The 11,954-nt window shown below is 38.3% G+C and overlaps 2 protein-coding genes across 2 annotated transcripts in view; one reads left to right on the top strand and one right to left on the bottom strand.

Annotated features, from left to right (window-relative positions):
* Window positions 1–2,738, top strand: part of FCER1A (Fc epsilon receptor Ia) — a 5,775-nt gene extending 3,037 nt beyond the window's left edge. Inside the window, exons 4-5 of the mRNA XM_039839927.1 lie at window positions 707–964; window positions 2,467–2,738. Of these exons, the coding sequence (XP_039695861.1) occupies window positions 707–964; window positions 2,467–2,666 (458 nt within the window). The 3' untranslated portion in view covers window positions 2,667–2,738. The remainder of the gene's footprint in view (window positions 1–706; window positions 965–2,466) is intronic.
* Window positions 2,739–10,293: 7,555 nt separating this feature from the next.
* LOC120584304 (olfactory receptor 10J3-like) overlaps window positions 10,294–11,954 on the bottom strand; it is a 168,134-nt gene continuing 166,473 nt past the window's right edge. The window contains 1 exon segment of the mRNA XM_039840014.1: window positions 10,294–11,237. Coding sequence (XP_039695948.1) covers window positions 10,294–11,237 — 944 coding nt within the window.

Here is an 11,954-nt window from a genome sequence, read left to right as displayed (position 1 = left end):
GTGAATGCTTTTCAATTATTAAAATGATATTAGTCATGGAAACTGACTTTTTTTTTGCTGACTCATTACTGAAAAATATGTCGAGTACTTACCAATGCCTAGGTATTGTGTTGGGCACTGGGTATATAATGTAAGGAACAGACTTGGCCCCTAGCCTCTTGAAATATAGAGTCAAATGAAAATGAGAATATTAAATAATTACACAAATAATATAAAATGTTCTGAGGAAGTTTTGGGGCCCACTAAGATTAATAGTAAAACTGAGAAGTCCCTATGAAGTAAGAGAGGATATAAAAGATACTCTCTTAGGCTTAGAAATCTTAGGTAGAATAGATTTATTTCCCCCTAGTAGCTGAAACTAACAACAATGGAGCTAAAGGGAATTCCAACGATAGGCTCAGCAGAAATGTCAGAGAAATTTTATGGCCCCAGACTTACTTTTCAGGAGAAGCAAGGATTTATCAAAAGAAGACAGGCTCTAAGCATTATTTTTGTTGACTTCATGAGCCAAGAAATGTATTAATGATAAACAATGTTTTCTGACACACACTCTATGTATGACCTCATTTATTTTATCTATCTATCTATCTATCTATCTATCTATCTATCTATCTATCTATCTATCTATCTATCATCTATCTATCTACCATCTATAATCTATCTATTCATTCATTGTTAAATAAATAACATAATAAATGCTTTTCAGACTGGCTGCTCATTCAATCTTCTACTGATGTGGTATTGGAGGGTGAGTCCTTCCTCATCAGGTGCCATGGTTGGATGAATCGAAATGTCTACAAGGTGATTTACTACAAGAATGGAAAAGCACTCAAGTACTGGTATGAAAACCACAACATCTCCATTACCAATGCCACAATAAGAGACAGTGGCACCTATTACTGCAAGGGCATACTTTGGCAGATAAACTATACCTCTGATCCCCTTGAGATTACTGTAAAAAAAGGTGAGTTGGTAAAGGTAAGGGAATAACCTCATAGCAGGGAAAAGGAGAGATAACATCTCTGCTTGATATAGTTAGTTGCAGCTTGTAGAATGGGAGCAGCTATGATACATTGGAATGTGTACTAAACTTGCAATGGAGAGACCTAGGGTATAATATATCTCTTAATCTCTGTCTTAGAGTTTTTATTTGTTTAATGGCAGTAGCAATACATGATCACATTATGGCATTTTTACAAAGATTAAATGTGGTAATATTTGTGGAATGGTTTTATAAACTGTTAACCACTACCCAAGCATAAAAGGTTGCAATTAGTTTTGATCTCAAAGTCACCTGCTGTTCCTGGGGAGAACACACATTTATTAAATTGAAAAGGAGTTTCAAAGTTTAAGGGAAAAAGCTTGTGAAAAGCTTGAAGAGTCCATTCCAGCCTAGGAGGGCTGGGAAAGGAAATCAACAGATAGTGTTCCTGTGTCTTGGGAGAAGAGAAAGAGGACTTGATGAGGAAAGGATAGGCAGGTGGGCTGCCTCTATATCCAATGAAAAAGACTGCTCTTTTCAAACTTTATATAAGAAAAGAAGCATTTGAAATATTTACCTTACAAGAAGGAAATTAGACTTTGAGTTGCAGACTTGGTTCATGCTAACATTTACAAAAGCATGAGACCAGAAGCCAGAATTAAGTTCTAATGGCAGTTCTCTGTTAACTAATTTGATACCTAAGTGCTATTTAATTGTCACTGGGCTTCCAGTATTTTTATCCATAAAATAAAGGGTTTGGTCTAGACTTCATCAGAATCACTTGAGGAACCAAAAAACATCGATGTCCATATTTCATCATGAAAAATTCTGATTTAATTGATTTGGATAAGGTCTGGGATAAGTATTTTTGAAAACTCTTTCAGGTAATGGTAATGTGTAACCAGCGATGAGAGCCACTGGTCTAGGCAATCTTTAAGTGATTTCTGGCTTTAATATTCTGTGGGTCTATAATTCTAGAATAATCACAAAAAGCAGTACTTTATAAAAAAGTAACAGAATCACAAAATAGTGAAAATGGAAGGAAACTTTAATGATCTAATCCAATATCTTCATCTCACCCAATAGGCATGCAAGAAATGATTGATTGATTAATTGATTGATTGATTGATTAATAAGACACTAGTGATCCTCAGCTCTCTGCCTCCTTTCCACCAGCAAATAATATGTGGAGACGGGTTTTGTCAGCTCCAAGAAAGGGGTCATCATTTTCATAATCTTCCCCCTTGGGCACATTGGCTAGAGGAATCGTTAGACAAGGGCTGTGGGGAAATATTCGGGACTTCCAAGGATTCCAGGGAGCACAGTCTGAGGAAACCAAACATAGGAGTGTTTTCTTTCTGCAAATGGATGCTTTATTGTGCTAGAAGATGGAAGACCATGAGGGGCCCTTCTCTTAGGGAAGATGAAGCCTCAAACCTTATTCTTAAATTCTTAATTTGACTTATGTTTCTTGTTGCATCTAGATCCCACCACAGCTCACCAAAGCAACTACTACTGGCTACAATTCCTTATCCCATTGTTGGTGGTGATTTTATTTGCTGTGGACACTAGGTTGTTTATCTCAACACAGCAGCAGTTCACATTTCTCTTGAAGACTAAGAGGACCAGAAAAGGCAACAAACTTATGGACCCACATCCCAAGACAGACCCCAAAAAGAACTAATGTCATTGCTCAAGAAACATTTGCAACAATTTCTTTCCAACATCAGCAATTGCTTCTCACTTATCAAACACAACTCACCGTGTACATAGAAAGATCTGTGCTCAAGGCTTTACAGAACTTCTTCATTAAACCAACTGAAACTGGTTAAGTGGCATGTAATAGTAAGTGCTCAATAAACATCAGTTAAATAGGTAAAAGAACGTATAGATTCATTTATTAGTATCTGTGAAAGAAGTACAATTCGAATAGAAGAATTATAAAACCATAAAACATGATGCTTCTAAGTATTTGAGAATTGCTAGTTTTTTCATTTGTTTTGTTTTGTGTTGTTTTTGCTTCTAGAGGCAAAAAAACTACAAAGTTCCAGGTTAGAAATATTCTAATTGTACATATGAGCTAGGAATGAGAAGACATGTAGAATGCTGGTGAGGTTGATCATTTCTATGCTCTCTCTTCAACTTTATTATCCATGAGCTTCTTGTTCTTGGGGAGAATCTGTGGCAGCCTTGAGCCATAAGATCTAGGTATGAAGCTCAGTCTAAGATTCCTTTATGATTGTTTCATTCCTTTAAAACCTCCCAAACTTGTATCTTGAATATCCTATTATAGCATATTGGAGAAATTCTAGTGAATAATAATAATCAGAACTCTCAGCTTTGAAAACAATCCAGAACTGAATAAATCTCAGACAAAAGATCTAGACATTTTTGGATTTGGTTTTCCCAACAGCATTCATTGGAGGCCTAGGCTTCTCTCATGGAGTGAATGGGACTAAATCTTATAAAGCCATCCATGAAAGAAACTAAAATATACATGGGAAGAAATTGATCCAAATCCTCATTCTTCTATGTTTTAGGTTTGTAATGTGAGAAAATGGACTTACGCTTCCATGTATTTCAGTATTTCATTTTAAAATAAGAATGATAATAGTCATCCTGTCAACCTATTGTTCTTCTAAAATTAAGTGAGAGCCTGTATCTGGAAGTTCTCTATAAATTGCAAAGGTTTAAAGGTCCTTGTAGCATGCATGAAACCCAATCCTCGCTCTCCCACCCCATCCCACCTCCACCTATGAATAATTTTACTAGATGCTTGAGGGAGCATTACGGAAGAGAGGCAATATATTGTCATTTCTAACCATGATTGCACAACAGTCAATGGGAGATCAGAGTGCCTATATTTTAGCTACATTTTAGGACAATAAATAACACAAGGAAGAAGTGACTCTAGAGTGAAATTTTGTAAATATCCATGATACTGACAAGTCTCATTTTCTCCTAAAAAATGTTTTTATGCCATAAACCATAAAGAAATTACTGGAGATTTTTTTTTTTAACACAGGTATCTGGTATGAACCTTCTGAACACTCTCCACTTTTTAAAAAATTTCAGAGACATTAAGAAATGACCAGATTCTCCATGAACAGCCTTGTCACCTGGCTTCATGTAAATAAGCCTAATAAATGGTGAAGAGATTTTTCCTGCAAAAATAGGCCAGGAGGAGTCCCCACAGGAGTCTCCTTAGTCATTTCCCCTGCCCTTAAGGAAAGATCTATTACAGGGACCTTGAGACCAAGTTAACAATATCTTGCTTCACAGTGTTCTGTACGTCAGGCTAGAGAGCAAGTTACTTACTTGTTTATTTAGCCTGAGGCCAAATAACTCAGAGTTAAGATTGAAAAGACATTTAACATGGATAGAAAGTCCAGACTTGAACAGCTTGAGATATATTTTCTAAGGGATTTTCTGTTTCTTTTTAATATTAAAATTCGCTTTCATCTCCCTTTTTATTTTTACTCCAAGCTTACGAGGGCCATGAGTAGAGCACAAACCTAGAATTATTATTTTTTTTTAATTTAAAAAAGCTGCTCTTAACTAGCTGTGTCATTGAGGAATTACTTGCCAGGCTCTGAGATTCCATTTCTTCTGTGTAAAAAGAGGAGATTAGACTAGATGTCTCAAAGCTCCATCTGAGCCCAGACATTTTGTCATTCATTACTTGAAAACCCGATTCCGATGTGGTGAATATCCGGGTATGAAAGCCTTCCCCAAGAAGCTTCAGGGTGAAATTTTCTGCTTTATTGAAATATAATAATTAATTACTTACATTTACATTGTACAATTCAATGTGTTCTTCTTCAATTAAGTTAGCATACAATAATATATTAGTTTTAGTTGTACAGCATAGTGATTAGAGATCTACATAACTCACAAAGTCATCACCCCACTGAGTCTAGTACTCCTTTTCCCCCCTACATATTTATTATTACATTATTAACTATTTTCCTTATGCTACATTTTATATCTCCATGTCTATTTTGTAACTATCCATTTGTACGACTTAATCCCTTTGCCCTTTATCGCCATCCCCCCAATCCTCCTCCCATCTAGTAGCTCTCAAAATATTCTCTATATCTATGAGTTTATTTCCATTGTTGCTTTTGATTATTTTGTTCTTTAGATTCTACATGTACATGAAATCATTCAATATTTGTCTTTATCTGACTTATTTCATTCAAATCAATACTCTCTAGCTCCATTAAAGCAATATCTTTTTCCATCCCCTTACCTTTAGGCTGTGTGTGTCTTTTAATCTGAAATAAGTCTCTTGTAGGCAATATATGTAGGGGTCTTGTTTTTTTAATCTATTCAGCCACTCTATCTTTTGGATGGAGCACTTAATTCTTTTCCATTTGAGATACTTGTTGATAGGAATATAGTTATTACCATTCTTTATGTATGTTTTTGATACATGTTTTTTCTTCTTAAAGAAGTCCCTCCAACATTTCCAATAATACTGGCTTGGTGTTGATAAATTTCTTTAGCTTATTTTTGTCTGGGAAGCTCTACATCTGTCCTTCAACTCTAAATGACAGCTTTGCTAGATAAAGTATTCTTGGTTGTAGATCCTGGGTTTTCATCACGTCAAATATTTTGTGCCAAGCCTTTCTGTCCTGCATAGTTTCTTTTGAGAAATCAGATGCCACTCTTATGGGTGCTCCCTTTTATGTAACTAACAGCTTTTCTCTTGCTGCTTTTAAGATTCTCTTTTTGAATTAACCTTTGACATTTTAATTATGATATATCTTGGTGTGAGCCTCTTTGGATCCCTCTTTCTTGGGACTCTCTGAGCTTCTTGGGGTTGTATGTCTATTTTCTTCACCAGGTTAGGGAAGTGTTTCATCATTATTTCTTCAAATAGCTCTTTGTTTTCCTTCAGATACCTCTATGACATAGATATTTACAGTAAATAGTGTCCCAGAGGCTCCTTAAATTATTATTATAGTCTTAGCTTCTTTTTTCTTGTCATTCTGATTGACTGTCCTTGGCATCCCTATCTTCTCTACTGGTGGTTCGATCCTCTTCTTTATCCACTCTGTTTATTCTCTCTAATATCCTCTCCATCTTAGATAATGTGTTCTTCATTTCTAATTGGTTCCCTTTTATACTTTTCATTTCCATTTTTATGTTTTTTTATCTCTTTATTAAAGTTCTCACTGAATTCATCTACTCTTCCCCTAAGTTCATTAAGCATCTTTCTAACCAGTGTTTTGAACTCTACATCTGTTAGATTGCTTGACTTCATTATTCCTGGATCTCTGCTCTGTTCTCTCATATGGGTTCTGCTTCTTTGTCTTCCTATTTTGGCTGCCTTTCTATGTCTGTTTCCTTATAATAAGCAAAGCTCCTAAGTCTCCCAGTATTATTAATGTGGCTTTGTGTAGTAGGTGTCCAGTGGCACAATCTTGAGGAGTTCAGCTGCAGGCCAAGTTTAGCCCCTGCCTGTGCCCCTCCGGGGCCACCTGTTAAGATTCAACAAGCAATCCACAGATGCTGTGCTTATAGTGGCCTCAAGAATCCACACCAGAAACTGAGGCCAGCTGCCACCTGCGTGAGTCTTGGCACTGCTCAGCAAGGTGCACTGGACTCACTGAGAACACAGCTGGTTGTGGCTTGAGTGGGTCTGCAAGTTGGGGGAAGAAGAGTTTCAGGAAATCCTCTGCATGGAGTGACCTCTGTTATCCAATTTGACGTTTCAGTTATGGTGGCACTGCCTCCAAACACTGGGTGCGGGAAGGGCTCAACAGAGGAACAATGGATACTGCCAGCACTTCTGCCCAGGAGAGAGCCTCACCTCTGGCTCTCATTCCAACAACTCAATATTCCCCCGTAAGACTCTGGAGCCCATCATGAAGCTGACCCAGTGCTGATGTTCAGAGTGAGCAGGTCCGTCACCGCAAAAGTCCGCTTGTGGACATGGCCCTTTTAAGTGGTGTCTGCAGCTGCTGGCTGTGGCTGCCGTAGCCTCTGTCCCACTTAGTTGTTTGAGACTGAGCAGCTTCATGTCTTTGCCTTCTCCTATCTTCTACTGTTGCAGGGTGAGTAATTATTTCTCTCCCCAGTTTAGTACTTCTGTTCATCTAGATCCCAGGCTACTTTACTTGCTGTTTGCTCTGTGTTTCTATCACAATTTCGATTTAGTCAAAAGAGGGATGAACAAAGCCTCTATCATCTATGCCATTTTCCCCCTCCTCACCAGTGTGAATTTTTCCCCTTTATCCTTCACACATTGGTCCTTCCCTTCACTGTGCTAGTCTGTGTATCTGAATTTCAGATTTGTCTAAGACTTGTGCCTGTCATTTATTTCTACCTATTTTCTTCTTGATATTCATATATCCCTGCTGAGTAAGGAATGTGGAACACAGAGTTAGGGCTTGGATATTTCCTGGACCCCCAAAATATGGCATTTATAAATAAAAATATTATTTTTATTTATAATGCACATTTTTATTTTAATATACATGAATATTTTCTGTCCATGCCAGAGAGTGAGTATGTATGTTATACAGATGGTTAGAATAGAAATAATTCACCCCAGCTTCACCCTTGGGACCTCCTCTGTTACCTCCAAACTCTTACCAAATTGGTCTAGGCTAGTTCATAGAGCAAATTCTCTCTTCCACACTTGCTGTTCCAAATTGGCTGCCACAAATCATCATGAACTCCTAATAGTTAGGGATTTTTTTTTCAAAAATCAAGTCAGTATCTCCCTACTGATGGCTAACAGAAGACAAATTTCCATGCCACTTCAAGAGTAGAAACTCAGACAAAAAATAAAAAAATTCCAACCTGCCAGTAAGTTGGGGAATTGAATGCTTGAAGAAAGACCCTGTTCTTTCTCTCTTCTCATGACATGGAAAATTGGACAATAGGATCATCTCTTGAACTCCAAAATGGAAGCTTTATATTAAGAATGGCAGAGGCACCTGCCAACCAAGGTCCCTGGATAACCTCAGAGAGTAGTACTGTCTTCCTGCAGTAAGTTGTCTGCCCAGCTCTGGACAGTTACTTACTAAGCCCATGTCCCATCTGGTGTTTTATTAATCTCCACAACATTCCCACCACCACTGATCTCACTGTAAGGTAAGGGTACCAGACTACAATAAAATTGAAATTGCTCATAGACAAATTTTTAAAGACAAAGGGATTATTTCTTGTGGATTCTGAGAAAAATTAATATTTCAATTTTTTAACCAGTTTCCAAGAAAATAATACCAAACTATGGTTGACTGAATTGAGCCACAGTAAATATAGTTTAATTGATAGAATGGAATTTTTTTTTTTTTAATTAAAATATAGGAGCCACTGGCATTCTGCCTTCATTAGACTATATCAAGCCTGGAAATTTGGGTTCTCCAGTTGCCAATTGTTGTTCTAGAAATGAGATCCTAAAATGTTGTGAATTGAGATCTCCAGGAAACAGACTCTGAAATAGAGATTTAAATGCAACAAGTTTATTAAGTAGTGCTCTCAGGATCAACACCTGTGTGAGAATAAAGGAAGCAGACAGAGCAGAAGGAAGAGTTGAAATGTGATGCAGCCTCAACAAAAACCTCAAACTATCTCACAGATGAAAGCGCTGGAGCTGGGAGAGCCCTTCCTAAACATCTTAAATTGAGGTAAGAAGGCCAGTGTTTACAACCTGAAATAAGCAAGTCATTGGAAGCAGTTTGCCCCTGGGCAGAGGGTGTGACTTTGGAAGAGGCAACTCTTTATCAAGGGCAATTCCTGAAAAGGGTCTCAACTGAGAGCTGTCAGCTCAAGACACTCCTGGCAGTCAAGGGAATGAACATGGGTCCCAAAGGGGTACAATCTGAGTTGTGTACCACATCCTCCACTAAATCCAACTTCAAATAGAAGAAAGTGTGCCACTGGCCATCAGACCTTTACCTATTAGCTTTATCTAGATTAAGCAGAACTACTAAGAAAAACAGTTTTTATAACTGTTTTCTGACTATCTCCACAGAAATGAACATGCTCTATCATTTCTAGAAATCTGGACACAAAGGCAAAGATATCTTTTATCTCTGGTTAGACTTCACATGCTAGTGTTTTTTGCAAAGTGAGACATGAAAACTTGACATGGAGGATTTGTTAACTTCCCCTGACTTGTCCCAACCACAGCATACAGCAGACTTCATGACACTCTCCCAAAGTGACATCATGCTTCTACATGGTCACCACTTGGGATCAGCTGGACTGTGGGGACTTCAAGAGCTGTGTTTCAAAGTCAGGTTATGCATGTTCTTTCAGAATAGAAAGCCAGAATTGAAAAGAAGGATGAGGGACTGAGGATCCTTTCTTGCATACACTTTCACATTCTGCGATGCTCACACATAAAATGCTGTTTTCAGCTCAGGTTTTAAATTGGGAGTATCTAAGAAAATATTTCTAAGTAGTAACTTCTGTAGGCTTAGGAGCTTACTGGAAGTTTTTGTTTGCTTGTTTGTTTTTGTTTTTTGTTTGTTTGTTTTTTTCCAGTCAAGACTCAGACTTTTTATTATTAAATATATTCAGAAATTAAAGTGCTTACATGCATAACACTATTTCAAAGAGTTTAGCTCTATCCTGCAAAAAGAGCTATACTTTTGCTTGGCTCTTTCCAACCTCTGTTCTCTTTCACTTCCCTGTTGGAAGCATTGGCGCTTTCAGCATGTTCTCCTTTACAATTGGTGTTTTCTCACCTACACTTCTCAACTAGAGATGGATGGGTTCTTTGGGTTTTCAGTAGCTAATGGTTTTTGCTTTCCCACATTTGCACTCTTCATTTCCAGGAATGGTCAGTTAGGGCATTTCTGTTCACTGGGAAAATGTGCACCCCATCTTTTGATGCTTCTTCAGACTGTTATGGGATAGTAGCAGGTAGCCTTCAATGTCCACAGAAAAGGAAATGTATGCATCTCTTCACTTGTTAAAATGTTTGCACAAATTACTCCTACAACCTAATGTCACACATAAAAAGTCTTTCTAAGGTGTTTTCAAAATCTTTTGTTCATTAGCTCTTAAGAATCCTGTTTGGTTCTGTATCTCAATGGAGTTGTAAAACTCAACATATTCTTGGGATGTGTGTGAGAGAACGTGCATTACATTCTTAACTGTATGCAAAGTCATTTTCTATCTTTTCTGAAAGAGGTTACAGAAAACCAGAACTAGCTCAAATGGAAACCTCCAGTTTGGGCACCCAATTCAATTTAGTCTATTCTTCTTGATCCCCTATCTAAAGGCATTACTGAAACAGCGTTAAAAGTAATACATATTTATGAAATCAAAATTACAAACTCTCTTCATTAGGAGAAGAGGAGCTTTCGTCCCATGGCTCTGCACAAAGCATCTTTGACCTCCTTATTCCTCAAGCTGTATATGACAGGGTTCAACAGGGGAGTGATGACAGTGTAGGTCACTGAGATGAGTCTGTCCTGCCCTAGGGAACTCTGGGACTTAGGTTTGAGGTAGATGATGGAGGCACAGCCATAGTGGATGACAACCACTGTGAGGTGGGAGGCACAGGTGGCAAAGGTCTTTTTCCGACCCTCAGCTGAAGCAATTTTAAGAATGGTGGAGATGATGAGGACATAAGAGATGAAGACCAGGCCCATGGGTAGAACAAGGACACAGACACTGACAACAAAGTTAATGATTTCATTGACCATGGTGTCTGTGCAGGCCAGCTTCAGCAGGGGTCTCACATCACAGAAAAAGTGAGAGATGACAAAGGCATTGCAGAAGGGCAGACCAAACACAGACGTTAGTTGAACTGTGGCTATGCCCAGGCCAATTACCAATGACCCAGATACCAATTGTATACAGGCTTCTTTACTCATGATGACTGAGTACCTTAGGGGGTTGCAGATGGCCATGTAGCGATCATATCCCATGATCATGAGAAGGAAACAGTTATTGATACCAAAGGTGAGATAGAAGAAGAGCTGAGTGGCACAGCCTTGAATAGAAATGGGCTGATGCAGACTCAGGAGATCAGAAAGCATGCGGGGAATAATGGCCACAGTGTAGCAGTTCTCAGAGATGGACAGCATACTCAGGAAAAAGTACATGGGAGTATGGAGGTGATGGTCCAGGCAAATAATAGTAACAATGATGATATTGCCAGTGAAAGTCAGCAGGTACAAAGTTAGAAAGACGACAAAGAAAGTAAGCCTGTATTGCCACCCAAAGCTGGAGAAACCTTCAAAGAGGAACTCAGTCATAGCAGTGGAGTTCGATTTTGACATTGAGGAAGGTCTGGGCCTGAAAGAGCTGGGCAAAGGAAAGAAAGGCATAATGAGTCAACCATAAAAGAGAGTAGGCTGGACCAAGGTTTTCAGTAAAAGGCTGCCCATCCTCTAAGCAATGCCCCAGACCTCAAGATCCATCACTGTTCAGCTGTTGGCTAATTGTTCAGAGTCATCACCTTTGCTCACCCTATTTTTTGGTACTATAGAAATGTTACCTTAGGGTTCTAGCATTGAGGTCAGAGTTAGATCTCAGAGGAAATGTAGAGGCAAATTAAAAGACAGATTTTATAGAAATACCCATCTATTAAAGAAGTGAGTCTAGATCAAAAGAGAAACCCAGAGTTATAGTCCTCCTAAAACACATTTGAATTAGCCTCCTAAAGATCCAATGAGGAACAGTGACCTAGGTGACAGAAAAAGGTATCTGAGGCTGATATTCTTTCAACACTGTCAAAATGCACTACTAACACAAAATGCCCCATAAGGTTTCTAAAATGACTTTTCCTTCCCAGAACCCTAAGTCTTAAACTTTACTTTTCTGTGCCCTGCACTTAAAATCCACCTTGATCACGAAAAGATTAGAAAGGAATCACTTCTACTAGATATTCCTCCTGGAAACCATACACTAAATGTCCTTTAAAATTGTGAAAAATGGTTTGATAAGGCATTGCAGGGGTTTAGCATATCCCTTTGATTCTAGCCGAAGGGAGAAAAGA

The sequence above is a fragment of the Pteropus medius genome, unplaced genomic scaffold (genome assembly GCF_902729225.1).
Source record: "Pteropus medius unplaced genomic scaffold, Ma_sr-lr_union100, whole genome shotgun sequence".
NCBI classification, from domain to species: Eukaryota; Metazoa; Chordata; class Mammalia; order Chiroptera; family Pteropodidae; genus Pteropus; species Pteropus medius.
This window is presented reverse-complemented; position numbering and strand designations above follow the sequence as displayed.